General features: G+C 47.9%; 1 protein-coding gene across 10 annotated transcripts in view; it reads left to right on the top strand.

Annotated features, from left to right (window-relative positions):
- Nucleotides 1-26243, top strand: part of BCOR (BCL6 corepressor) — an 83173-nt gene extending 56930 nt beyond the window's left edge. For 8 of the 10 annotated variants that reach the window (XM_076355393.1, XM_076355402.1, XM_076355358.1 and 5 more), the window contains 9 exons: nt 1764-2045; nt 2444-2797; nt 8284-8612; nt 8944-9213; nt 14930-15096; nt 22188-22333; nt 23494-23571; nt 23781-23931; nt 25117-26243. In XM_076355393.1, coding sequence (XP_076211508.1) covers nt 1764-2045; nt 2444-2797; nt 8284-8612; nt 8944-9213; nt 14930-15096; nt 22188-22333; nt 23494-23571; nt 23781-23931; nt 25117-25411 — 2072 coding nt within the window. In that variant the 3' untranslated portion in view covers nt 25412-26243. The remainder of the gene's footprint in view (nt 1-1763; nt 2046-2443; nt 2798-8283; nt 8613-8943; nt 9214-14929; nt 15097-22187; nt 22334-23493; nt 23572-23780; nt 23932-25116) is intronic. The other 2 variants (XM_076355419.1, XM_076355436.1) reach the window with 2 other exon arrangements.
- The last annotated feature ends 324 nt before the right edge of the window (nt 26244-26567 follow it).

Raw genomic sequence — 26567 nt, forward strand, 5'->3', positions numbered from 1 at the left:
TCGCCTGGAAAAAGTCAACTTTTGTTTTGATTTTTCTTGGCCAAATGTCTTCTGCTGTTTTATAAAGCAGCCCTGCAGGCAGCTTCTCAAGCAGTGTAAAAATGGTCCTGGGGTGTCTTCTGGTGCCTGCAAACATCTCCAGAACCCTAGGTGCTACTTGGAGCCATTTCCAAGTTGTGGGGAAGAAAAATCTCATCAGAGAAGTTCTTTTTCCCCTCTCAGCCTTCCATTGCTGACAAGAGGTATTTCAAGGATGGTCATGAAACCAGAAGGTGTTGGCAGAGCTGTAGGAAGGTGCTCTCAAGATAAGGTGGGATAGAGTTGGGCTGCATCCAGAGGCTGCCAGTGCCTGGGTGCTGGTGTGGTGGGTCTCGGAGGGGACAGGAGGGGAGAGAGGGCTGCAGGGGAGCAACATCTGCCCTGGCGAGGGGGAAGAGCAGAAGCTGAAGGCCAGGCTGTACGGGGGAGGAGGCTGAGTAAGGATGGGGAGGATCAGGGGGAGGGAAGGGAAACGGAGCTGTCGGGAGTCCAGGTAGAAAACCAGCAGATGTGTTTGCAGGAAGGGAAGTGGGAGGAGGAAGAGCAAGGAGGAGGAAGAGGAAAAGGGACAGTGAGCCGTGGGGAAGTAGGACGGTGCATACAGGCAGTTTGCCAAACAGCGGCAGACGTGCAGAAAGAGTATTGGTCAGCCAGGGAGGGCTAAAACGCATGGGAAAACCAACTTGTTTGTGAGAATTGTAAATAGGAAGCTGATTAACTGTGTTGCAGTCTGTACTGCATGTCTGCCTAACCGTGCCTCTGCTTGTTTGGTTAAACCCAAGAAAAAATACCTGTTCAAGATGATGATTAAGTGTCATTTTAAGTCAAGCATCCATTTAAAATTGCTTAAGCTGTTTCTAAATTTGGGGGAACAGTCTTGGAGAGGGGAAGCTGAAGTTAGGGCAGGCATGGCAATGTGGGTGTTTCTGTGGCTAATTTGTCAGACTAGTTTCTAGTAAGCTTTTCAAAGCTCACTCGCTCGCTGCTGCTGGAAATACTCCCTGAAAAAAGTGAGGTCTTTTTTAAAAGGAGGCGACAAAGATCATGTGATGTACAGTGACTGTCTGGTTACTTGAAGTGAGGAAGCCTTTTTATAACCTTGGATCCAAGTAGTGCTTTTTGCAAAATATCACAGCTATTCTTAGTGGTATTCCCATGTACGTGTGTGCACGCTCCGTATCCCATTTATATCTCCAGAAGAAGGGACGAACGTGTTTAAGTCAGACTCTGCAATTCAATGCGAGAAGTTAGGGAAGGATTAGGAATTAGCAAAAGACTAATACTTTATTATCATCAGAAGGTATTTTTGAAAACAAAGTCATTGCAAAACGGAGCTTGGATTATTACTTACCATGATTTTGGGGGGCGAGGTTGCTTTCTGAAGAGGGTCTGTGCTTTCGATATCTAAAGGTGTTTATTAAAAAAGCGTATTGTGATGTTTCGATGGATATAAGTGTTGTGAATATTGTACTTCTTAAATTGATGTAAAAACAACACAAAGTGTCACGCTTTTGGGGTTTTGTACTTAACTGTTGAGAAAACTGCTGCCTTAGGCTGACCAGAGGAGACTTGTTCCAAAGTACAATTTTGTGTTTATTTGCATGCGTCATGAGCCATGTATCATGATGGAGATGACATTGAAGAGATTAGAGAGCATAGCTTTCTCACAATGAATTGTTTTGTATTTATTAGGCCTTGTGGTGTTTGTTTTTTTTTTTTTTTAGGTAACTTTACTAGTACAGAAAACAACCAAGGTCACTTTCTTGAAACCCCAGAGGAAAAAGATCTCTCAAATGAGAAATGTTATTTAGAGAGACATTCTATATATGAAAAAGCGGAAGACCAGCCAACAGAAGATATTGGCCAACATCCATGTCCACGTCTGGACAGGAAGCGTAAACACTCTGGTGAGAGAGTGCAAAATGATGGCAGCCAAAATGAAAACTTTGTGGATGAACTGCAGGATGAACTTATATCAAAAGCAAAAAAGAAGAAGAGCTCCAAAGGTAAGACAGCATTTTGCTTTGGTCTCTCTCAAGGAATGTCTTGTGAAAGGAACGTCCCTTTGGCTTAATGTGTTTCCATTTTTGAACTTGATAGTTACTAATGTGAGCACTGTCATTTCACTTAAAATTATATATATGTATATATATATGTATGTATATATATGTGTATATATATATGTATATATAAAAAACTTGGTATATAAGGGTAAAGCACTAGTCATTGGACACTGTAGCCACAGCAGTGCAAGTTACTGTAGTGCATGTAACCCTTAATGAGCGAACCTTTAAAATGCATAGTGTGGTGGTAAAGCTGAGACTATATGCCCCGAAAGTGAAATGTAGCTTTTGTTTTAAGTTGAGGGGGCTTTTTGATTAATTTTTAGTTATTTTTCCATTAGATGACTGGCCTGAGAGGGAAATGACAAACAATTCCTCTAACCACTTAGAAGAGCCCAATTGTAATGAGGTGACCAACCTGAAGGTGTGCATTGAATTAACAGGGCTCCATCCCAAAAAGCAGCGTCACCTGCAGCATCTTAGGGAACTATGGGAGCAGCAGGTGTCACCAGAGAGATCCCCGTCCGGCAAGTTGGGCCGGCAAAGCAGGAAAGATTTAGCTGAGGCTGTTCAGCCAGAGGCCACTGCAAAGGTCAAAGACTTCACAGAAGAAAGGCACACCAAGAAAAGGTCAGAGGCCAAAAGCAATAGAAGTTGGTCTGAAGAGTCCCTCAAAACAAGTGACAATGAACAAGGTATGCAGAGACTACTAGGGAAACCAGCCGGCTTTAGCATTTACAGTGACGCATGCTGCCACCGATGTTAAGGAATTGTCGAGAGCTTTTATTTTTTTTTTAAATTATATATATATATTTCTGTAGATGTCCATTTGTATAAGGACTGACACCTCCTCTTTAAGATTTGCACTGTAGCTGATACTTGGCAGACAAGAAAATGTGTTTGTGTATGTGTGTGTAACTATGTGTTTGTGTGTGTGTGTGTGTGTGTGTTTTGGCTTTAAATACTCTTTCATAGATAATATGAAGATGAAGTTTATGTCTCTAGAGGAGAGCTGGGGGGGCATACAACGCGGGCATGCTTCTGGGCGAGGGAGGGAGCAAACAGGCTGCTAGTTGGTGTAAGAGTGTTTAACCACATGTAGGATTTGAGGGGCTGTGACCCTCTGAAACAGCGTCAGCACAGCTAGCAGCTCTTGATCTCGGGAACCCAACGCCTCCAGCACCCTCAGCACTGCTGGGTTTCCCTGCCTTTCCCAGGGCATATGCTCAAGAGCAAAGCTCATCCTCCTCCTGAAGAGGATGCCTTGCTGGTTTGTTCCGGGCATGTCCTGTAAACCCCTGTGGCCCCATTCCCCGGCCCCTTGGCAGAGATCTTCCCAGCAGCTCTCTCCTAAGGGGTCGCTTCCTCAAAGCACATCATCTTTCCTTGACTTGTTTCTGGCTGCTGCTTTCCCTCTCACTCTGCTTCTTCCTTTTCCTCACCCTCTCCCTCTTTTCTGCCCATTCCCTATCCTGGGGGAGAGCCCGTGGAGGCAATCTGCCAAATTTTCCTTTGGATGGACGGGTCACTCTCCTGTCCCTGCTGTCCTCAGCCCCCGGGCACATTGTCTGTTCTGCTGCTTTTCCCCTTCCCTGCGATGTTTGCTGCTGTAGCTTGGTTGGAGGACTGGTGGGGAACGGCAGCGCGCAGCCCACATGGCCGACCCACCTCGTGCGTCCCCTGCACCTCATCATGAATCCCCGTCTCCTCTGGGTACAGCAGGGAGCCCCTGTCTCCCCTTTCGGCTTTTCAGGTAAAAGGTTGCAAATACTTTTCTTCCTTCCTCTCCTCCTCTTACCCCTCCAAGTCCTCTGCCTGCCTTTGAGGAAAGGCTGTTTCTGGGAGGGAGAGCTCCGAGTTTAAAGTTTGGGCTCCTTCGTCCTTCACAGATCTGGGAGCTTCATCAAACTGGTAGACATTCACCCTCCAGCTGGCCTAACCTGTAGTTTAGCTGAGATCCCTGCAAAAGAGAGAGGCACAAGGAGAGTGGGTCCTCTTGTCCCATGCCATGGAAAGGACCGAGTCCAGGTCATCCTGCGCCAGTGAGAGTTTTCCTGGGTAGCATCTCCGAAACGGTCACAGACAAAAGTATCGGCTTCCCTTCTGTCCTAAAGCTCCTCACCCATCTTTCCCCTCAGTAGGATTATCTGAGGGCAGAAAACCCCAAACTTTGATGCTTATTGATGGGGAAGGTACTCCAAAAAGATTTGTGGAGCAGGAGATCAAAACTTAGTTTAAAGGAGCTTTGACTCTTACTCCCTTGCTTTTTGTGCTGCCTTGGCGAGCATGGTATCGGCTCAAACATCCCTGCCCATCACCTGCTCCCCTTTGTACTTTCAGAAAGAGATACCGTGTAGAGATTAAACGAGGGTCACTAACAAGAAGCTGCATTATGTAAGGATGCTCTAGCTTTCCCCTGCAATGCCTCCCGTGGCAGCGACAGACTTCTCTAACGCACGACCTCGGGAAAGAAAAAGAGGTGGCTCCCGATTTATGCACCGTTCCCAAAGGCATTCAGATTCAGTCACCCCACAGCTATGAAAAACCTCTTGGTTTTGGAAGCCGCTATAAAACCGTAAACCTGACTAAATTACGCCTCGCCATTCTTTGTGCAGAGGCACTGAAGATCGTTCAGGTCACTTTGCTGATGCTCCTCCAGCCCCGTTGGAAGTGTAAACCTTTCAATCTCCTTTTTCTTAGTTCACTAGGACGAGGACATTTTTCCCTGTTGTGCAACAGAGCATCCTCTGCGTGACAGTCTCATGGGGATGGAGACTTCCAGCTTGTCTTTCTTGCCTGGGACTAGTCCTCAAACTTTTCTTAAACAAGCAGATATTGTGAATATGAGAATTATACCCTGTTGCTTGCAGCTTTTTTCTGCTCTGGGGCTGGGAGCAGCTGTTCCTGGTGCCGAAGCACTGCCTGTGAACGTGGCAGTCTCTGCTGCTGGGAAGCTGGTTGTATCCCAAGAAGTGGGCTGTAACAGGGCATCGAGGTCTGCCCCTGCGCCCGTGAAGCCTTAGTCTAACAGCAGGATGATTTGCTGCCTGTGCCTGCAAATCTCCGGGAAGACGGAGGGTGCTGACTTCTGGACTTGTTGCCCCAGTCATGTTCAACTTGGCATTTTAGTGTGGGAAGAGTCGGGCGTTGGATTGCAAGCCGCCACCGGGCTGTCACCCCTTTGTCCCCTGGTCAGTGCCTGCCGGCTGGGTGACTAAGCGGTGGCCGCTGGAAAAGTTCCCCTGGTGACTCTTCCGGCTGTCACCTCCTTGCAGCCTCACTTGCGGGTCAGAACCACAAGAGCCGGGATGTGGCTTGCCTGAAATAATTTCAGGGCCCTGCCTCATCCCGCTCGTGAGGTGACGTTGCCTGTGCTGGCTCTCCGGGGTGCAGCAGGTCTGTGAGCGTGGGGATGCCTGCAACCTCAGGGCATCGTGCCGCTCGCCCGGACTCATGGCCGAGGCAGGAGCCACGGTTTCTGCTGGGGTCCCAGCTCCCGGTGCTGCCGGCGGTGCGGTAGCCAGCTCTTCCGACAGTCCCCCGGGGAGCCGCAGCCGCTCGCTCTGGCGTGAGGAGAAAACCTGGGCAGCGCGGAAACAAAAGGCCCGAGGAGAGGAGCCGGGAGGATCTTGCCCACCGGGAAAGCTGCTGCCTGCCCCTTGGAGCCGCCTCGGGTTGCAGGCAGCACGGCGGCCGCTGGCTTGGCAGGCAGGAGGAGGCAGCTGCCGGGTGGGAGCTGAACAAGCGAGCATTCAGGTGACGCGGCAGCAGCTGCTTTTCCGTGTGGATCTCTCTGCAGCCCGCTCCTGCGGGAAGGGAGGCAGGTCCTGCTCTGAGTCAGACTCGCCACAACCCACATCAGTCGGAGGCCTGGGTTTTTTGGGGGTTTTGGTTTAGGGTTGTTTTTTTTTTTCATGCGTATTTGGGGATATTCCTGCTCTTGTTTTTCTTCTCTCTTCACGTATGTAGTGGTCAGAAAGATGGGGTGGGATTCCAGGATTAATCGCTTGCCTTTTTTCTGCCTGTGTGTCTTGCATTTCCCAGGCTGACGCTTGGCTTTTTTTGGATAGCGCTGGCCTCTTGCAATGTTATTGACCCCGAAGCTCCTGGGCATAGCGCTGCTACTCTCCATCTCTTAGCTGTGGCGCACGTTTAGCCTGCTGCCTGCTGTCACCACTGTGGAGGGTCGAAGTGGAGCACAGAGTTTACGTGGAGCTTGCAGGCTGGAGTACCCATTTTTTGTGGTGATTAAACTTCTGCTTTTAATGCCTTGGCATCCCTGCATGGGAAAGTCTGTAGTTCTCTGAGATAGGCTTCTCTTCCTGCGTTTTTTTCCTCCATCCTTTTGGTATTTCTGTCCTTCTCCAGACCTGTGAGGTTTTTTTCTTTCTATTCTAGTTTTTCTACGTGCAGCAGTTTCTTGCTTCCCTTTGCACTCACCAGACCTCATCGCTGCTGCTTTCCATCTTTGCAATTTTTTTAGTGAGTGATTAAGTAGATAATGATGATACTTCTGTATTGGAATTGGGCTTTTCACGTGCTACTCCAATTAGGTTAGTTGGGAACAGGAGAATTAAACACTCCTTACTTTATGCTGTCTGCAGAGTTGGAAAGACAGCCTTGCATCCGTAGGCTCAACCTACGACTAGGCGCCTTCCTTCAGGATTGCAAAGCCTAAAAAACTTACTGGATTTTTGCTGAACAATCTGCACATTGTGTGTCCCATAAATTCCCTGACATCTGCTTGGCAAGCCACAGTATGCATCTTTTTCTAGAAAGTGGCTCGAAAGAACTGAGGGATTTCTGTTTTCATCTTTAATCTAGAAAGCCTTCTGCAAGTTGCTTTCACAGATCTATTTAAGGAAGACAAAAGTGTGAAGCTGCCCACCAAAAGGATTCTAGATTTTATTTTCTTCTTTACCGACTGGCTCTGGATCGAGTCTCTTTAAATAAAGGTCTCTCTTCTCTGAGCAGCTGCCTTATTTGCTCCTGCCATCTCTTCTGTTCTGAAAGTAGCATCACTTCAGAGACTTCTCGGAGCAAAGGAGCCTCTTTCAAGTGCTCAGGTTTTTTTCCGCACCTTTTCTCAGTGGTGTGGTATTGTTTGGCTGAAGTGTCCCTTCCTTTCCAGCAACCTTTAATTTTTCTGCAGAGAGGTTGGTTCTGAGGTCACCTCAATTCTCTTCCCAAGGGAAATTCAGACTATAAAAAGTCAACTTTCCTGTCCTTGTTTTGTTGTAAACTTGCTTGCACTCTGGAAAAAAAAAAGTAACCATGCTTTTTGCATGTGGCCCAGATTGTGGGTTCCATCTTGTTAGACCTAACCCCCGGAGAAAACTCGGCCCTGCCAGTATCCTGCCACGGGCGGCAGAGCACTGGCCTTAGTTCCCCGATGTCCCAGGGCTTTTTGGTCTCACGGAAAGACTCACTTCTGGATGGAGTCCTCGGGAAAACGCAGCCGATTGCTTTTCCTGCAAAATCCCTGCGCTTTTTGATAGAGAGTTTGCACAGGGCTTCTGTAGGGACGGCTCCTTGAGTAGCCTTTCTTCTCTTGGTTTGTGTTTTAAGTAAAAATGCTGCCAAGGAGATGTCCCCCATCTTATGGCCGTCTTAGGGCTAAGCTCAGCGTTCCCCCCATGCCGTCCCATTAAGACCTCATCCACTGCTTTCTTGCCTCTCTCGCTTTCCCCTCTTCCCCCGCCATCCATGTATCTGCCCTGCGACCACACCTAGCCAAAGGCGGACAAGCCCGGCCGGGCCCAGGCTGCCGGAGGAGTTGGTTCCCCTTCAGATAAAGCAGTTCCAGGTAAGGAGGCGAGTTTTTCTCCCAGCGAGGCGGTGCAGCGGCGGCTTTCCGCTCTGCCTGTGGCGGCTGGGCTGCGGCAGCACCAAGCTGGCACGGCACGGCATGGCACGGCACCGTACGGCCTTCGCGGAGCCCCGGCACCCGGCGCGGGGCGTTTATCATTTAGCGATTTTTATCAGAGCGTTATAACTGTTAGCGTAACGTTAACTGGCAAGATGCTATTTACAATTTGAATGTGGAACGCTTAAAATATTAATGATTTGAAAATGCAATTGGTAGATCTCTTAAGCAGTCGAGGAGCTTGTGTTAAGTGCTAGCAATGTGTTTTCCTTTTAACACACCATGCAACGTGTAATGCCTTTCCTTCCCATTTAGGCTTGCCCGTATTCCCAGTGTCTCCGCACATGAAGAGCCTTTCATCCACCAATGCAAACAGCAAAAGGCAGGCTCAGCCAAGCTGTACTCCAGCCTCGAGGTTGGCTGCCAAACAGCAGAAAATTAAAGAAAGCCGGAAGACAGATGGGCTGTACACAGACGAAGAGGAGGATTTCCAACATGCATCTCTGCTGCAGAAATACAGCGAGTGTGAGAAGCCATCAGGGAAACGTCAGTGTAAAACAAAACACTTGGCACTGCAGGAGAGGAGAAGGAGGTCATCTCTGACAGGGGATGACACCACAGATATCGAAAATGCTGAAGATAAGGTATCTTTATTTAGACTTAATTGTCCACCAGCCTCTCAGAAGGCAGAGCCAGCCTGCTTAAAACTAATGTGCTGTCATGCATGCAGGGTAGCGGGGATTGCATTCAAATTCATCTGTGGATGCTTTGCACATTTTGTATTTGCTTTTCTCAACCCGAGTTAAAGGCGCTGTTGCAAGGGGTGAGGAATCTTGCATTTAAAAGCTGGAGCAGGTCTTTCTTAAAATATTAAATATGAGTAGAAAAGTGTAATTCTTTGCTGGCAAAATACAATCCCACCGCCGTGTTGTAAAAACGAGGATAAAAAGCCCGCCACAATCATGGTTTTGACAGGTCGCGATAACGAGGAAAGTCAGGAAGCGACCAGAGCCTACTTCAGACTGCGACTCCTCGCCAGCCAAGTCGTACGAGCAGAAGCTGTACGATCGCCTGCAGCAGACTCCCTCTTTGCTACCTGTCTCGCAGCCCTCGCAGCTGCCGATCGCAAGCCCCCCTCAGGAGACCACCCCGAGCCGGCCCATGCCGCCCGAGGCGCGGAGGCTTATTGTCAATAAGAACGCGGGGGAAACGCTGCTGCAGCGGGCGGCACGCCTGGGGTACGAGGTAAGGGTCCCTCACCGCCCTGCGGGACAATGGTTTTTTGTTTCAAAAGTTAAAACCTTCTTTCCAGTTTTATAGACGGAAATTTTGCGAAGCGGCAGCTTTGAGTTTGGTCGTTGAAATTTGCAGGCCCCCTCTCCCCTGCTGCATTCCCTTCCCCGGCGTGCCGGGTCTAGGGGCAGGTTGCCGTGGGAATGGGTCCCCACTGCGGTTGGGTCAGCTGGCGGGGACGCAGGGTAAGCAGCATCCTGCGTGAATGAGCAAAGGGTAAAGTTTTACTGGTAACACTCGCTTCCGTTTAAATGTAAGCCTTCTGCAAACAGAATGAATGAATGGGTTTTTTTTAAAGTAGTCTTTATGGTGATCTTTAATGAGCTGTACGATTTTTGCTTTTGTTATGTGTGAAGAGCATGTAGTTTAGGAGAAGGGTTTTATTTTTTGTTCTTTTCTCCAAGGAGTATCTGGTGTCTGACACGGGATGTAGCGCTTGGAGTGTTCTCTTGCATGATCAGATGCATTGTAGGAGCACCCTGCATGCTTTACGCTCGGAGTCTGGAGCTGCTCGGCGTAGCTGGAACAATGTTGTCTAAATGGCCCCTCTCTTGCTAAAAAATCAGAAACTGATGAGTCCCCTAGCTTCGCTGTTTTGAAGCATGCTTTTCTTGGGGAAATAGGGGCATATAGGTATGAGCGTCATTGCTGCTCAACTTCAGATCTTGCAAAGAGGTGTTTCATCGCAGAGAGCGATTGCTGCAGATCAGCGCAGCTGCAGGGTTCGCCTTGGTGGCGAGAGGACCGCTTGGACCTCAGAGCTGGGCTTGAGCCCTGCACTGGAAGGTGGCATCAGCCCGGGCCCAGGTGGGGCCTGCCCAGCCTCAGGGGTTTGTAGAAACCTCTAAATGCCCTTTGTATAGCTGGAGAGCTTCGTGTGGAGAGAGGCCTTCTCCGGTTCTGGAAAGGCAGGGTTTGTTGGAAAGGTTTTGTTTACCCTAGACAAAGGTTTCTTCTAACCCAGGGCACTTCAGCTCTAGCTGGGAAGAGGAGAAGTGGTTGTTACAACGTTGCTATGGTAATCTCCATAATTTAAATGATTTAATTTCCTACGGAGCTAAAATTTCCTATGGATCCAAAATCAAAATGTGTTGTAGCATGTGCTCCAAGCTATTGGAGTGTATTTTCTTCCTGCACGGTGTCTGTCAGGGCGAGTACCGCTCAAACGTAGCAGGCTGCCGTGGGATGCTTGTGCACTTTGCTTTTTGTGCCTGTCGTGCTCTCAATGGGGGCAGCTCTGAAACTTGGTGATGGGCTGAGGTCTTGCTCAAGCAGGGGCCGAGGGCTCTCCGTGTGCTTTGCTGATAGCAGGAGCTGTCTGCAGCGTTGGCCATTACTGGGCTGGTTGCAGAAAGCTGGGGATGCCCGGGCTCACCAAGGTTGGTGTCCTGGGGCCCTGGGGTAACCTTGTGTCCCCATTATCAGCTGGTCGGGGATTTTCTGACTTGAATTCACCCAGAAGTTCAAGCAAACACCACGTTTTTAATAGGCTTAAATATTCCAGTTGTTTGCCTTGATCGTTTGGTCAGCGTTGACAGCGCGGCAGTGGGTCCTCTTGTTGGCGGAGCGTGGGGCAGGAGAGCCAAGCGGGGCAGGGAGGAGAGCCCAGTCTGTGTGCTCGAGCTGCTGCCAGGATCCGGCATCGCCCATGTCTTTCAAGGACCGGCGCGGTGGGTGGCCACGCCGCCCCTTTGGGGCTTCATTTGGCCTGTGGTGAGCTGTGATAGTTTGTTCAGCCATGGAAACTCCGTAGCTGTGTTTGTCTTGCTAGCGACCAGACTACTGCGGTTATTAGAAAGCTGAATTTCCTCTGTCTCCAGAAAAATCAGAGTGGTCAAGAAGTTACAAATTCCTCTACTTTAAAAAAAAAAAACAAACCAAAGTTGTTGGGTCAAGCTAATTTGATGGTTTGTGACCTGTGGCAGCTGCACACGTCTGTTTTCTGCCGTCCCCGTTAGCAGGGCAGCAACTTTTGGTGGCTGCAGCTTGATGGCTAGGGGCTGATGCTGAAGTGGGAGTGCTGGATGCTCACGGGCACACAGGGGCTTCTCATAGCTGCTGCGGTGGCAGCAGGCAGCCCTGCGGCCCCTCACCAGCCCAATGGCAGAGGAGGCGAATGAGTCTGCGCCACAGGGGCCATGGCTTGCAAAGGGACGTCAAGTGCTGGTGTAGGACTTGGAGCTGGAAGTGGCTGGCACCACAGGGCACTGCCGAGCCCTGACGGCAGCAGGGATGTTGTACTGGGGCAGAGCAGCACCAACGGCTCTGCCCTGGGACTGGGTGAGCTCGTGCCTGCCCTTGGCTGCCTGCCTGCCTGCTTGCCTTTGCAGCAGAGATGCCCTGCGACCGTGCAGAGATCCCACCCCAAACCCAGAGGCAGCACTGGCACCTTTGGCATGCAAAGATGCTGGCCAGCTGTATATATCGCTCCTGGACCCACGGGGAGCCCTGATGCTTCTAGCTCAGGTGCCTCTGCCCCACCCTCAATCGCACAGTACAGATGTGCCCCAGATAGGTGTGGAGAGGCGAGACACACGTGGTTACGATTTTGCCTGTAAAAGCTGACATGAGAGTGAAATGTTGAAGGACGAATGCGGCTTGTGTCCGGTCAGATAAATTGCAGGGCTGCAGCCAACAAGGCTACGTAAAGACAGTGCAGCAAATGGTCTTCGGCTCTGGAAACCCATACGGTCTGAGCAAAACCCCGCCGAAGCTCGTGGGAAGCTTTGCCTTTTCTTCACTAGGCTTCTGCACCAGGCCTTGCTTCATCAGGATGTTAGCAACCCATCCCAGTGCATGGATGCTCTCGAATCCATTCTGTTTTCCCCATTTGAAACAAATGACTTGAGGTAATAGTAGTCTTAAAACTGTAATTTACTTTTTGTGAAGGGGGAATTATAGGCAGCGTAAAGTCTTTTTGGGAAAAAAATTACAAAAGGCTTGCGTAATGAATTTGATGGGAGAGGAAACACGGGTTGTCTTTGTGCCGCTTGTTGCTTTTTGGTGTGTGTCTGGACTTGGAAAGTTCTTTGGTGAATTTGGGATTAAATCTTGCCTGGGAAGGCAGTGAAATTAGAGGAGTGTGTGGTGTGTGATAGGGGTGGGGAAAAGATGGTGTTAGTTTCCAGGGCGTTTAAACACTCACGAAGACAGGGCCTACCCAGGCAGGGGGAGAGGGTTTGCCCTGGGGATGCCTCACACGAGGGTCCAGCCCTGGGTCCCTGGTGGCACCGCTGCAGGAGCAGGAGCTCCTGAGCATTGTCCTGCCCTTGCACAGCTCCCCTGGGGCTCCTGCGCTCTGCCAGGGGACGAGCATCACTTCTGGGGTTTGGCGCAGTGCTGCAGGGAAGCGTTACAGCTCAGGTTATAATGCCTCTCCCAAGGGCCATGTTTTGAGGTTGGGTGGAATGGAATAGTGCTGCTTGGTGGCAGCATGCTTGCCCAGGGCATGGGGGATGCGCAGGGCATGGGGGATGCGTGGGGGGGATGCTGACCCCTTCCCTTGGAAAAGGGGCAGGAGCTGCTGCAGAGCACGGGTGGGAGAGACTAAAGCGAAGGGCACCTCTTTGTAGCTGAGGATGGAGCATGCAAATTCGCATGCACCTTTTAACGTTGCTGTTTGCAATTTGGCCAACAAACGGCAGGCAGCAGAAGCGGCAGTGGCACATATCTTGGCTGGTGACGTGCTAGCTTGACTCTTTGGATTAACTGTGAGAGATTTTCAGATTGCTGGTTTAAATAGAGCACCTGAACAGACATTAAATTGCCCCGTGGCACTGTCGCAGCCTTTCTCTAACGTTAGCGAGAGATGCTTTTGAAAGCAAAAGTGTGTTTGTGGCACCACATGTTCCTGTATTCGGCAGTGATGGCTAATTTTTTTGTAAATTGAATAAATCATGTTAAAAAAGTTAATGAGGCATTTAATTAATTAACAATGTAGAGTTTTATGGTCTTTATGGTTACATTTTGTGGTTAATGACATTCTTCTTATAGCCTCTTAACACAGAATTGCCCGACAAAATTAGCCTTTTCGTCCAGTAGTAGGTATTCCGCCCTAGGACGAGCCTTTCCTTTTTACAAAAATAGATGAAAGGTGTTCCTTTATTTTGAGTTGCAGAATCTATTTTAAGTGGTAACTGCATGCTAAAAGTGGAGCTGAATACAGCAGCAGCTTCTGCTACCTATATCCGTCTGCTAATTTGCCTGGCAGGGTGGTCTGGTTTTGAAGGAAAATTCATACCTCCGGGGTATAATTTTCCACAGCCCTTTCTTAGGGGCTTGAGCGAGTGCAGGGTGAAGAGCATCTGTTCTGGACCGATTTTTGGTCTTTGGGCTGGTTAGCAGGAACATTAAGAGCCCTCCTTCGGCGAGAGGCGGGACAGTGGGGATCCCAGGTTAAACCAGTGGGTGCATCAGGTGTAGGTGGTGGACTGCTCTGTCCCAGCGGCAGGTGAGGGGGATGCTCTGGTGCCTGGGACAGGCAGCTCATTAGCTCCCTGCTTTAGCCTGGTTAGTGAGGGCCTGCTAAAAGAGCAGCTTCATGCTGTATCCTGGATACCAGCTCTCGGGTCAGGTATACCCAGAGCACAGATTATTGCGGGCTTTCCGGTAGATTTTGAAACGGGAAGAATAAATGCATCGCACCCGGCGGTTGTTTTGTTCTCTTGCCTTTGGCAAAGCAAACACTCGCCCCCTCCACGCCGTATCCCGCTTTGCGAGGATGTCACTCAGCCTTCGAGAGGAGCAAATGCAAAATTAATGGCTTGCCACTAATCTGGGAATGCGGGGGCTATTTTATACATGCAGCACCACTTAGAAATGTGGGTTTTGGGTTTTTTTCTTTTGCATCTGAGACAAATAGAGGAAGACTCGCACCATCCTAAATTTTTGGTTGAGTGATGGAGCAGTCATTGTTTCAAGGCCACACGACAGCGTAGAGCTGAGTCTGGCCTAGGCTCTCGACCGTGGTATATTTGACTGCAAGATGAATTGTGTTAAATTCACATGGCTTCCCACGGCGCCAGGCTCGTTATTGGAACCTGGCGCCTGGCTTTAGTTGTGCATGCAGAAGACCAGGGTGGGTGAAAATGGGATTTCCCGGATCTTGATAGAGTAGGGCTTTTTTTTTTTTTGTTTGCCAATAGCAAACCGTCCTTTGTGTGTCTTAAATGTGTTTTGTTTCGGGTCATGCGCTTTTTCTTTTAAAATCAAACTGATGCTGGCTGTGCTGCTGTTGTGCTTGCAGAATTTTCTACTAAAAAATGCAGGTGTAAGAGTAAAAACCTTCCTGCTAGCTTTATGCACGGAAGTTTTGAGAAGTGGAAAGCCGTGAGTTTTGTCTGTGAAATTTGCACGTTCCCCCTCTGCGACGATTCCTGATGTTGGGGGCTGCGGGAGGGTCCCAGCGGGGCGTGGAGCTCTCGGCGCTGCTTCGCACAAACTATTCCGCTCGTGGGAAGTCGTGGTCTCCGCTATGTCTCCAGAAGAAGCAGGCCTTCCAACGGCTTCCCCTTTTCTTTTCCTTTTGACTGACCCATCTCAATGAGGGTAACTTAGAGGCATATCGTAGGGGTTTTGTGTCCCATCCCCCCCCCCCCCCCCAAGAGAAACCTGTGCATCTCCACAGCAAGAAATAACGTGATGTATCTGTTTCTCCTTCCATTTCCAGGAAGTGGTTCTGTATTGTTTGGAAAACAAGGTGTGTGATGTGAATCATCGTGACAACGCGGGTTACTGTGCCCTGCACGAGGCCTGTGCCAGAGGCTGGCTGAGCATTGTGCGGCATCTCCTCGAGTACGGGGCTGACGTCAACTGCAGCGCTCAGGATGGAACCAGGTTAGCAGCATCCCCGGCCCAGCGTCGGGTGGTCACCACCACCGGGCAGTAGTTTCTTTGGTCACGATGGTGGGAGAAAGCACCCCTTCCCGCTCTACTTCTTTATCCTCCCCTTGTCCCCCTTCCCATCCTGCATGAAACCCCCAAAGCGGGTGACGTGCCGTGGCCTCCTTGTTGCTGGTCCTTGGGCAGGAGCGTGCAGGTCTCGGTGACCTCCTCCGCTCTCCGGTGAATAAAGCGGTGGGGGCACACTTTCCTTGTGCCTCGAGTTCAGCGTAATTTTTTTCTCTGGGAATTTTAATACGTTTGTTTTGTTTTTTTAAAGAGTTTGTGAAATTCCCAGCTGCAGGGCAAGAAGGAATGATACTTGAGCTGCGGCTCTGCTCGTGTGCGCACCAGGTCCTTTGACTTGTGCCAAAAGAGTGGGCTTTGCCTTGTTAGCAGGGTTACTTTTAAGAGCACTTCAGGCTTTTGCGGCGATTGGGTGTGCGAGTCCTATATATGCTATATAAAAATGTTGTTTTGCTGAACTGTTAAACTCTATCTGCTCATTTGATATTTTGGATTTTTTTTTTTTTAATCCCGAATTAGGCTTTTTTTGTTTCCTTCGCAGAATAGTAGGGGTGCTTAGTTCTTGCACTTGCAAAATAGATAGTGAGCTTTTCCTTTTTATTTTGCTTCGTGGTTATAGAAATGCTGCTCCACATCTTTTTTAAGCTTCTTGTGCATCTCCTAATGTACCTCTGACCACCTCTGCAGGGCTGACCTTGGGGTAACTTTTCCTCAGCATATGCAGAACGTTATCCAGTCTATGCATTTTGGGGACAGGTCGCTTTGTATTCCGTGAAGCTCCTGCAGCTTGTTATCTTAAATGGTTTATCACATTCACTATCACCATCCAAATAGCCAAGGAGGTAAAATTAGCATAACTAAGAGTCTGGCTCTTTTGTTTTTAAGCCCTTTATTTATTAACTCGGGAAGGGAGGAGTCAGGAAAACAAAAGTCCCGAGACGGCTGGTTAGGATGGTCCATTAGAAGTTCATGATGGTCAGTCGTTACCGGCCCATCACGGCCGAAAGGAGACATTTCTGAAGAAACATTGAAACTCTGGCTGGATTGTCAGGTTCCTTTTGCATCTCCCACTTCTTTCTAAGAAGTCTCAGCTCTCTAGGCTGACAAACAGCTCTGCATTTTCTGCTGTCTCCAGCTTTAATATGTGACCTATGCAACAGCGGCGAGTTGCCATAAAAAGAATCCTAAATTATTTTTGTCTCACTTGCTGGAATAACCTATATAGAAAATTAACCCCGGGAAGTTTCTGACCAGTCTTAATCACCCGCCAGTTCAGAGTCCACCTTCGATTTCGATTCACAGATGGAGCTAATTTTCAAGAAAGACACTTGGCTTGTGTACCCTGAAAAGTTGTTTTGGGGAAAACGCATTTTAGAAATGAACATAATAATGATCTGATCGTAGATGGTAAAGTCAGAACTCGGCTTGCGGTCCCCTTTCTTTTCTGATGGCAGACTTATTTTTTGTTTGAAAAGCTGCCCAACAGACAGTGTGAATCCAAAACGCATCTAATATACAGATGAAAGATGGTCTCGCTGCCCTGAGTTGGGTAGGACAGAGAGCAGAAGCTTCTGTAAGGAACTTCTGATCGGTGTTAGCCCCTGCCTTTTGGTAGAGCCAGACTTCTCTGTCTCTGTAGAGTAAATCATGACATTCGTAAGACAAATCCCATTTCCTCTCTTGAAGCCTCAGTAAGTTTTTCTCCTTTAACTTTTAGGAGGAAAGAAGCGTCAGTCTTCCTCAACTATGTTGCTTTTTAAGTTCAAATTCCTGAATTTGAACACATTCCCGTTCCCAAGGTTTTAATATTTTGGGAAGATATTAAAATCTTAAAACCAAAAAACGCCAAACACATGATCGAAGACTTCTCCCCCTCCCCTGCTTTTTTAACTACACTGCCTTATTGCCCCCTCCGCCACCTCACAAGCCCACTAGCCAAAGACATTTTTGGTCATGCTGGCAGCTCTCAAGTCTCCAGGCAGTAACAGTGGATGTGTTTAGTTCTGCTCAGCCAGTTAACGTAAATCCGCATAGAGGAGTGATGCAACTGCACGAGCTGTGATGTTAACTGCGTACGCTGGATTTGTTAGTGTGGCAGCCTGGGGTGTCACTTGAATCCCAGCTGCCTGAAGCTTTGGTCTGCGTTACTTGCCGCCTGCCGCCTCTGCGGTCAACTTTTTGGAGGATGCTCTCGAAAAGTTGTGACAAGTGAGGATATGGCTTCAGTCTGAACAAAACGTCCGTATGAACGTGAGGGATGTAGGAAAGTTCTGCAAAGTCCGTGCATCTCTCCTTTCAGTCCTGTCTGCAGTGCTGCAGGTGCTCCGAGCACTGTGGTGGTTTTGCATGCATTTTGTTTTGAAAGTGAAGGAAAGACCTGAGCCCCTTTCTTTGGTGTTGCCTTTTATGTACCTACGCAGCCAGTCTGTCGTGAGTTCAGTAGAGGAGGTCGGCTTTCAGCCTCTGGTTTCTGATACTGTCAGAAATCTTGGTGAAGCCAAAACCAAACGAAGCGCCAGACTGTAGCGGCAGGGCAAGGAGGTGGCGGCGTTTGGGGGGGTGCAGGAATGGTGCAGCCCTTCCCTTCACCCTGGGCTCAGCGCTGAGGTAGCCCACCTACCGCTGCCTGCAGCGCACCGCGTCCCTCTGTCTGCCCTAGTCACGGCGCATCTGGCCAGGCTAAATACAGCGGTCTTCTGCGGTTTTTTTCCCCTTAAACTCTATGCTGATTGTGGCTCTCCAAATGCAGCACCTGCAGGCCCTGAATACACAGGCGCTCTGCTGCTGAGTTAGTAGCTAATCAAAGATTATTGTAGAGCGGGGCGAGATCTTTAAGACCTGTCTCAGAGGTGCCACAGTCACTAAGGACTCTTAATCGTCTTACCTATAAATAATAATAGGCGGTGCTTAAGAGGTGAGCGCTCTCCTTCCCTGACAGGACACCAGTAAGTGCAGTGGCTCAACAAGGGGCGAGCGATGACCAGTGCCTGACAGTAGCAAGGGTGGTTGCCGGTGTAGTTGGCCTAATCTCCTTGTTCTTCTCCTCTTACCTCCACAGCATGCCCTAGCTGAAACGGCGCCGCTTTAAAAACAAAGCCACATGCCAAAAATACAGGCACCTCCTGCCTGTTAGCGAGGCCTCCCCGTTGCTTCAGAGTCCGCTCGCTAGATTCACTCTCTGCAGCCAGTTTTGCTTTATCCTTCTCGCTGGCGGCTGATGAGCTCAGCCTTTTTTATTTTTTCCCTGGGAGGACCATGCCAAGATGGCTCTCTTCCTGCGTCCTTTCAGCTGGTCTTGGCAGAGCGATACCCTCCAGCAGCTAATTGCGTTAAAGAAGAGGCAGCCGACGTAGCTGCCCTCCTGCAACTTGTGCCTTGCCTCTTCCGTGGGGCAGTGTTGCATAATAGAGTAGATGGAAATAAAAATAAACCGCCAAGATATGGTATTGCTCGGCGAGTTATGAGACCTTATTGCAGTGAGGAAAATTCTGATGGTGCCTGAAAGGCTGAGAGCAAACCCTGACTGGTCTAAATAGTTTATGATTTTGGTGGTGGAATGATAAACCCCCAGTGAAATGTTTTCCTAACTCTAGTAGCAGTAAAAATAGTAGGAAGAATTCGACAGTACACAAGAGAGGGTTGAGATGTGTGTCTCCTGTAGGATATTGCAGCTCTCAAATGTCCCCAGATCCTTCTGGGGCCTTTCGAAGGGTTTGTTTTAGAAACGAGCTGTACTACCGTTAACTGTACCATTAGGGATAGAGAGTGTTTATTTCCACAATGCTCAGGGCGGAAAAGATTATATGGGCAAAGCAGCCCAGGAGAGGACTCCCAGGGATCTTTTTTTCACATCTGAAAAAGTTGCCGGCTCCGTAGTCACTTTTGCATCCTACAGAGAGGATGGTTAAACTCTGCCAAGACTGAAAAATATTCCCTCCTCTGCGGGTCCTGGTGGGAGAAGCAAACATGAGTAGCTGTGCCTTTGCATGGTCCCGCTCATGAGCTTGCCAAGAAGCTGTGCTAGCCAGTAAAAGAGTCTGTCAGCGCTCTGTTACTGTCTTTTTTCCCCTGCCTTATCTGTGGGGAATCTCCTTTTTTTTTTTCTTTCCCTTCCCTGCCAGTGTTTTCTTTCCTCCCTTCACTTCCTTCTGTTTATTGTTCTTCCTCCTTCCGCGTGGCTTTACTTGCGCCTTTCCTTCCCCTTGCCCCTGTAAAGTCCCCTCTCGTGCCGGGGGTGGCCTGCCTGTCCTCTGGCAGGCAGCAAAGATGGGTCTGCCTGCCCCACTGCTTGCCCTGCTGCCTGCTCCGCTGCCTGCCCCGCTGCTTCTGCCCCTGTCTGCACTGCTGTGCTGGGCTGGGTGACCTGTAGAAAGGGAGAGGGGGGTCCCATCCCAGGGTTACAGCCCATGCGCTGCGATTTTTCCTTCCTGGGGAATGCCCAGGCGCCCTTTAATAAACTCGTCCGGGTGTCGTTAAATCGATTGAAACACTGGGCAGTGATTTAGATGCTGTTTTTAATAAGTTAAGGGATCTTCTTGAATTCATTACTGCTTCAAAAGCCACTTAGGTAAGTCAGTTTAAAAAAAAACAAACAAGAAAAGCCACAAACCAATAAACCCACAACACTGTCCCCCCGTCCCGTCCCCCCCAACCAGAAAATCCTAATTCTAAAATAAAATGGAAAACAGTTCAAAATGAAAGACTCCAGTGAAGTGAGGGAGTGGGGGAGAAAAAGCGTCCCCAGCATTTGGCGGCAGCCGTAACTCTCATCTGTTCTGGTGCCTGTTGCCAGACTTTCAGCCAGGGATGCTTCATGCCCAGTGGGGGACAGGAGGGTTTGCAGCAAGGCTGATCTTTCCCGCTATAGATGCTCGGAATGTTGTGACCCGACAGCTCAGGCCTCAGATGCTTGCTGATAGCCAGAAACACGCGATACTTCTTCAGCCTCCATGTCAGCACCCCTATTATTTGTTACCTCTTGTGTTGTATCGCCTGGGATATTTAGCACAGGCCAGGTCCTGGATGCGCTGGGTGCTGCGTAGGCATGCGATGCTGCGGCAGTCCCTGTGCGGAAACACTGCGTCAGTGGGTGGAGGTGGGAGGGTGAAGCTTGCAGGGGACCCCGGGAATGCTGGCTTCTCCAGTGCCGTCTGTCTCAAGGGCATCAGATAGTTTCAGTGTTATGTTAGAGACTTCCCTGAGAAATTGAGAAAGGGTTATTCTGATCTTTTGCAAGTGATCCTTACGGACCTCTCTGGTCTTTAAATTTGAAAGTGGCTTTCCGAAGAGCAGCACGTCTGGCTTTGAAGGCGTGCACATGTTGTGCTCTCTGGTGCCGGGGGTCTGAGGGGTGGCACAGGCTGGGTTGAGGAGGAGCATGCTCAGCAGCTCGAGGATCACCTGCTTGTTTGCTGTGTTGGTGGCCTGGGGCGTGCAGGAGGCAGGCAGTGCGGGATAAGCCCTCTCTCCATAGGGAATGAGCTGCAAACTCTCCAAGTGCACCTCTTAATGTCAATATAGCGTGCATATGCCAAAACCAAAACTGCCCACAGCTTTCCAGCAAGATGGGGGCAAGTGAGAGTGCTTCACATGTGACAGATGTTAATCACCCTAAGTCACAGCCTACTGGAAAGTACTTGGAGTAAACACACCTGGAACACACTTCTTTTTGAGGTGGATCAGAGTCCCCCTCCCACCAGCAGCGCTATGTAATAGGTGGGAAAACGGTGGTGTGCCTTCCTCTTCTGACTGTTTTGATCTGCCTCTGCTCTGTCCCGAGCTCACGCGGACGCCAGCCCGTACCAAAGCGGTGGTGACATAGAGGGGACATTGCCACGTGTGGCAGAAGGAGTGGTGGGACGTGGCCTCTTTGCAGGAGGGAGTTTCAGCCCTGGTTGTTAGCCGAGCGTTGCTTGGCAGATCGGTAGACGAAGTTGGGGGGTTTGCTTGTCTGTGCTTCCAGATGACTTCTTGTAACATCATTCTGAAAGCTTTCCGGGAAGGCAGTATGTGATCCTCGTTGAAGCCCTTCCTTACTTCTCTTGCCTTTTAATACATCTGTTTGAGAGCTTGAAAGCCTTGTTGGGGGACAGCCTAAAGGAGGAGGAGTGTAGAGTTGAGTTGAACTGCCATGATCAGTGGCCATTGCATTTGTCTCCCCTTTCAGTTCCCTGCTCATTGCATCTAAGGAAAAGATGGGATTTTAACACATCTTCATTAGTCTGAAGGGTAATATGTTCTACTTCCAGACAACTCCCCGTTACGTATAATCAATTTTAAAGGCAAAAGTTAATGCGATTTATAATTAGCGATAAGGAATTCTAAACCTGGAATTGCAGGCATGTGTATTAATGAATAATCCTTCTGTAGGCTCATGAAATCTGGGTCTGAGCTTGTATAGATTGCTCATGCCGCATAAAATGCATTGACTTCTGGGTGGACTAAACTTAAAACAATATGTTTTTCTATTCTCCGAGTAGAAGGGTTGAATTGTGCTGCAAATACATTCGCAAGTACTGTTTAAAGAGGATATAGCACGGAAGTTTAATTCCCAGCAAATTTTCGTAACTTATTTCTGTGTACATAATTTAGGAGCTTTGGGTAACTGATTTCCGTGCTTGCCCAGAGGCAGGCTGAATGAGCCCTTACTCCACAACACGCTGTTAAATTGGCAGAGATTTGGAACGGTAGAGTGACTTCCAGCAAAATGATGTTTGTGAGGCTTCATGCAAACTCCTGCTTTCTGTTACAGCGGTGTAATTATTTTGCTGGCCCTAGAAATATATATGGCAATGAATAGACGTAATAGAAATATCTGCCCCAAGCAGTCTGACTGTGAAAAGACAAGAGGGGAGGGGACGATGTGCAAGTAAAACCAACAATGAGATGATTGGCAGCTGTATTAATAGTCTTATTTTCTATAAATAACTTTGATCTGAAGTCAGAAGTTTCTTGTCAAACACATTTGCATAATACTGTTGAGTCAAAATGTCACGTCGTGATCTTTTTTATTTCCCTAGACCAATCCATGATGCGGTCGAAAACGATCACTTGGAAATTGTCCGCCTGTTGCTGTCTTATGGTGCTGATCCAACGCTTGCGACCTACTCTGGGAGGACCATCGTGAAAATGACCCACAGTGAACTCATGGAGACCTTCCTCACAGGTGCATGGCCACATTGCACGGGGCTCTGCTGGTCGTGGCAAATGGGGGGACGTTCCCTGGCCCCCCAAGGTCCCTGCCGCCCAGCGGGGATGGCTCCACGCTGAGGAGCGTTAGGGTAGGCTGCAGTAGCTCCCTCTCTGCCTGCAAAAACCCAGCCGCTGCAGGTGGGAAGCGTAGCCATGCATGGGGGCTCCTTCTAACTGAAACTCTTAATAAGTCATAAGGTTTATACCACTATCAGATTTGATAGGTAGGAGGTCAGCGGGCTGTTTCAGTGCCTTCTTTTTTCTGCTTGAAATGAAAATAAGAAACTTGCCAAATCGAATAGCTGTTTGTTAAACATAATCATGTTTTCCCGTGGTCTTGCTTTTTATCCTTCTAGTACTTGTCTTTTTGCAAATTCTGCCTCATTTTATATCTGAAATGCTGTAAAACTGTATTAAATGCTCTTGTCTTTAAATATGTCCATGTTCTAACACGGTTTTAGTTTTTTTCCCTGTTTTGGATAAAGACACTTGCATTCCCTAATAACTTCACCTCTGAAAATGTTTGCAGTGTTCAGAGTCAATGAGTTTAAGTACTCATCCACTTACCTGTTCAAATGGTGCAGTGTAGAAAACGCATAGGTGTATCAGGACTCCAGTGAAGTCCAGTATCTTGGAATTCTAGCGTCTTGAATCCCAATACCTTTTCATCAGCTCAACTAGCAAATCTCCAATTATGTCTGTAGAAAAGAATTACATCTTCTGTGTGGAAAAACCTTTTCCATCTGTTTCTTTGGGGCCACTGTTTCAGCCCCAAGTTGGTGTCCAGAATAACCGTGCAGGCTAAAAAGTGTGCTACATCCTATCTTTCACAAAAATAAAATGCCGCGCTCAGTTACTGAAGCTTAAGGTTGGGTCTGTCCCTCTTAGACCGTGGGTGATTATTCGATGTGATGGGAGAAGGGACGCAGGAGAAAAGCAAATTCCAGGAATATTTGCGAGAATGGTGTGTGTATACGCTGTTCTTTGTAGCATGTGCATCAGGAATAGGGTGTGGGTTTTATTTGATGGAAGGTATGGAGGATGCATAGTGAGACTGTATGACACACTGTCTGCTAAACTTGCCAGCTTTTTGTTCTCATCAGTATGTTTTTGTTGTTGTTTTTTCCTCTCCAGAGTATTTAACTGACCTGCAAGGTCGAAGTGTTGATGACCCTGGTTTGTACTGGGATTTCTATGGCAGCTCTGTGTGCGGTGAGCAAATGTTACCCTTTATTTCTTTGTATGCGGAGACTTCCAAAACATGCGGCACATGGGGGTGGGGGCTGTTTTGTTTTTGTGGTGGAGGAAGCTAGGAAGGAAGCAAACTGATTTTACTTACAGATCACGTTATTGGAAGAAAAAGCAAGACCTGCAGCAGTCTCTTCGATGCTGACTTGGCACCTTTATTCAATTTTATTTAGATCCAAAAGATGAATCTGGATTTGACATCTTGGCAAATCCGCCCGGCCCAGGTGATGAAGATGAAGATGGCTTTAGCGATGTGTTTGAATTTGAATTTTCGGATGAGCCTCCCTTGCCGTGTTACAACATTCAAGTGTGTCTCTCTCAAGGGTAAGAACAAATACAGGTTTTGGGGTAAAAATAGCTGCGATGATCTGCTTGGGATGACGGCCATTTGTGTCCGTGGGGGAAAGCGTTTGCATTTATCTAATGTAAATGAGAGAGCGATGCTGTAACTGCCGGGCTTTTTAGAAATAAGCTAATAGGTGAGAGAGGGAGAGGCTGACTTGTCGGGGCTGTGTTTTGAGTGCCATACTCCCGAGCAGGACGAGTGATGTTTGAACACAAATTCCTTCCCTCATCCCAGGCAGGCACCTTGGTATAACATCCCAAAATACAAGTGCTTCTAGCACTTAAATTTGGATGTCGTGTTTGTAAAGTGTTCTTAATTTTATTTAACGGGCTGTTCTGTTTTGCTGAATGGACACACTTTTGTGGATGACGAAATGACACCGTTACTGCTGTTCTAGACTTTGCAGCAAAACTGGTTTAAAGCTCTGAATTGGATCAAACAAATAAGCATCTTACAGAAGATGCTATGGTACTTAATAATAAGCAAAGACCTGGAAAGTTTTGTTCTCTATTATATTCAAGATACAAATTAGCTTCGTGAACAGCTACCGTTTGTCATTTGCACCAATTCTGATGACAGCCATGGGAAAAACAGTTTTAAAGATTAATCATGCAGGAGTGCGGGTTTTAGCATGTTTTTATTATTTGGGTGATGGATATAACTTAAGTTCTCTGAAGTGGACAAATACAAAGATTGAATTAAGAAGTGGTATTCTTGATCTGAGAAAAACAACTGTCAGCTCTGTTGACTTATATTTAATACGGGCATCTCTGGAAGTCAGAGGTGCTGAAATTTCTGGTTATAACTATAAGCCGTCTCCCAACTTGCTAAATGAGAGTTGGGCTCAGCCGGGCGAACCTTCAACCGTGTGAGCAGCCGTCGGGATGGCTGCTGACCCACGCGCGCTCACGAGTCCTGGGTTTGTAGGCTCCAGTGCCCCTGCATGCCTGGTCCCCCTCCTTCCTCAAAGCTGCGGGCAGCAGTAGTATGAGTAAACGTGTACGCGCCTGCACACCTGTTGCATTCGGCCCCCTGGGCAAGGGCCTTGATTTCAGGGGGGTTGTTTGTGCGGGAGGGTTTGTCACACGGCGGTATGGTGAAGAGTCAAGAATCCCGTGACTTAACGTCAGTTATTGGAGCCTGTTTCTCCTTCGCTTCCACAGACCACGAAACTGGCTTTTGCTCTCGGACGTGGTGAAGAGGCTAAAAATGTCATCTCGCATCTTCCGCTGCAACTTCCCCAGTCTGGAAGTTGTCACCATCACGGAGGCAGAGTTTTACAAACAGACTTCCCTCAGCCAGTTGTTCTCTTGCGCTACGGACCTTGAAGCTTTTAACCCGGAGAGCAAAGAGCTGTTGGACTTGGTAGAGTTTACAAGCGAACTCAAGACTTTGCTCGGCTCCTCGCTTCACTGGTTGCATCCGCACGAGGACCCTCCCTTCGACATCCTCTGGTGAACCATCAGGCCATTTAATGTACAGTGCTCTATACAGTTACTTCTTTATGTATATGTGTTCAAATGCAATTGTTTCTGTAAAGAAAGGACACTATTAAATATGAAAATATCTTTCCTTTATATAAGAGATCTGAATTCCAGTTGGATGGATTTTGGAAGAATTTTTTTTTAACTTCAATCAGTTTTTACAAAATTGTTATATAATGTTTCTTTAAATGCACACAGGCTTTGGGATAAGTTTGTTATTACTCGGAACACATTTTTTTTTTTTTTTTAAAGAACACACCCACACATTGACTTTGTTTCATACAAAGCACTGATGACACAGAACATACTTTTTCTAGGTGATGTGATCAAAGTCGTGTGGCTTGTTTGGGAGATAGAATTCAGTAAGGCACTTGGTGATATTATTTTTGTTTTTTTGTTTACAGAGTTACCTGCTTTGGCCAGGTAAGCACTATTGAATATAATTCAGTAGTTTGTAATATAAATTAAACCATATCCATACGCATCAACTAATTGTAAGAACTTTTATATCCTAATTTAAAAGCTGTGAAATTTAGTTTTCACACATCAAACCGGATTGTTTATATATGTTTAAACATTTTATGCTCTTTATTTAAAGAAGACTTTGAACTATTTTTTCTGTACCTTGTAAAATATTGAAAAACTAACATATGTTGAAGTTGCTTGAAACTGTACATAAACTAAATTTTCTGAATTGTGTGTTTATGTTTGAGATCTGTGTTTTAACTTTGTAAGTAAATCTCCTGCCTTTGTATTTATATTTTACAAAAATTTTCTTAAAGGCAATAAAACTGTTGAGAAATGAAGAGGCTAAAGTGACTCCCATTAATTCCGTGCCTGGCTGCGAAATGAGCTCCGACTCATTAATGTTTATGAAAGGAGGCTCCGCGAGCGGTTCCCGAAGCGGAGCAGAGCTGGCATAGGTGCTGGCGAGCAGCTGATGAAATCTGAGGTAGAATCTGCGGTGGCTTTCTAAATTCAAGGTTATAAGAAAACATCGGGCGCCTTTTGTGGGACAGAGGTTTAAAAGCGGTATTCACAATACTTTCTGCATTGCCTTTTAGTTAAACAATTGTGAATAGGTTCCATTATTTTCCCTCCTTTGTCATCGTTTTAAGTTGAATTGCCTG

Source organism: Aptenodytes patagonicus, chromosome 1 (genome assembly GCF_965638725.1).
Source record: "Aptenodytes patagonicus chromosome 1, bAptPat1.pri.cur, whole genome shotgun sequence".
In the NCBI taxonomy this organism is placed as follows: domain Eukaryota; kingdom Metazoa; phylum Chordata; class Aves; order Sphenisciformes; family Spheniscidae; genus Aptenodytes; species Aptenodytes patagonicus.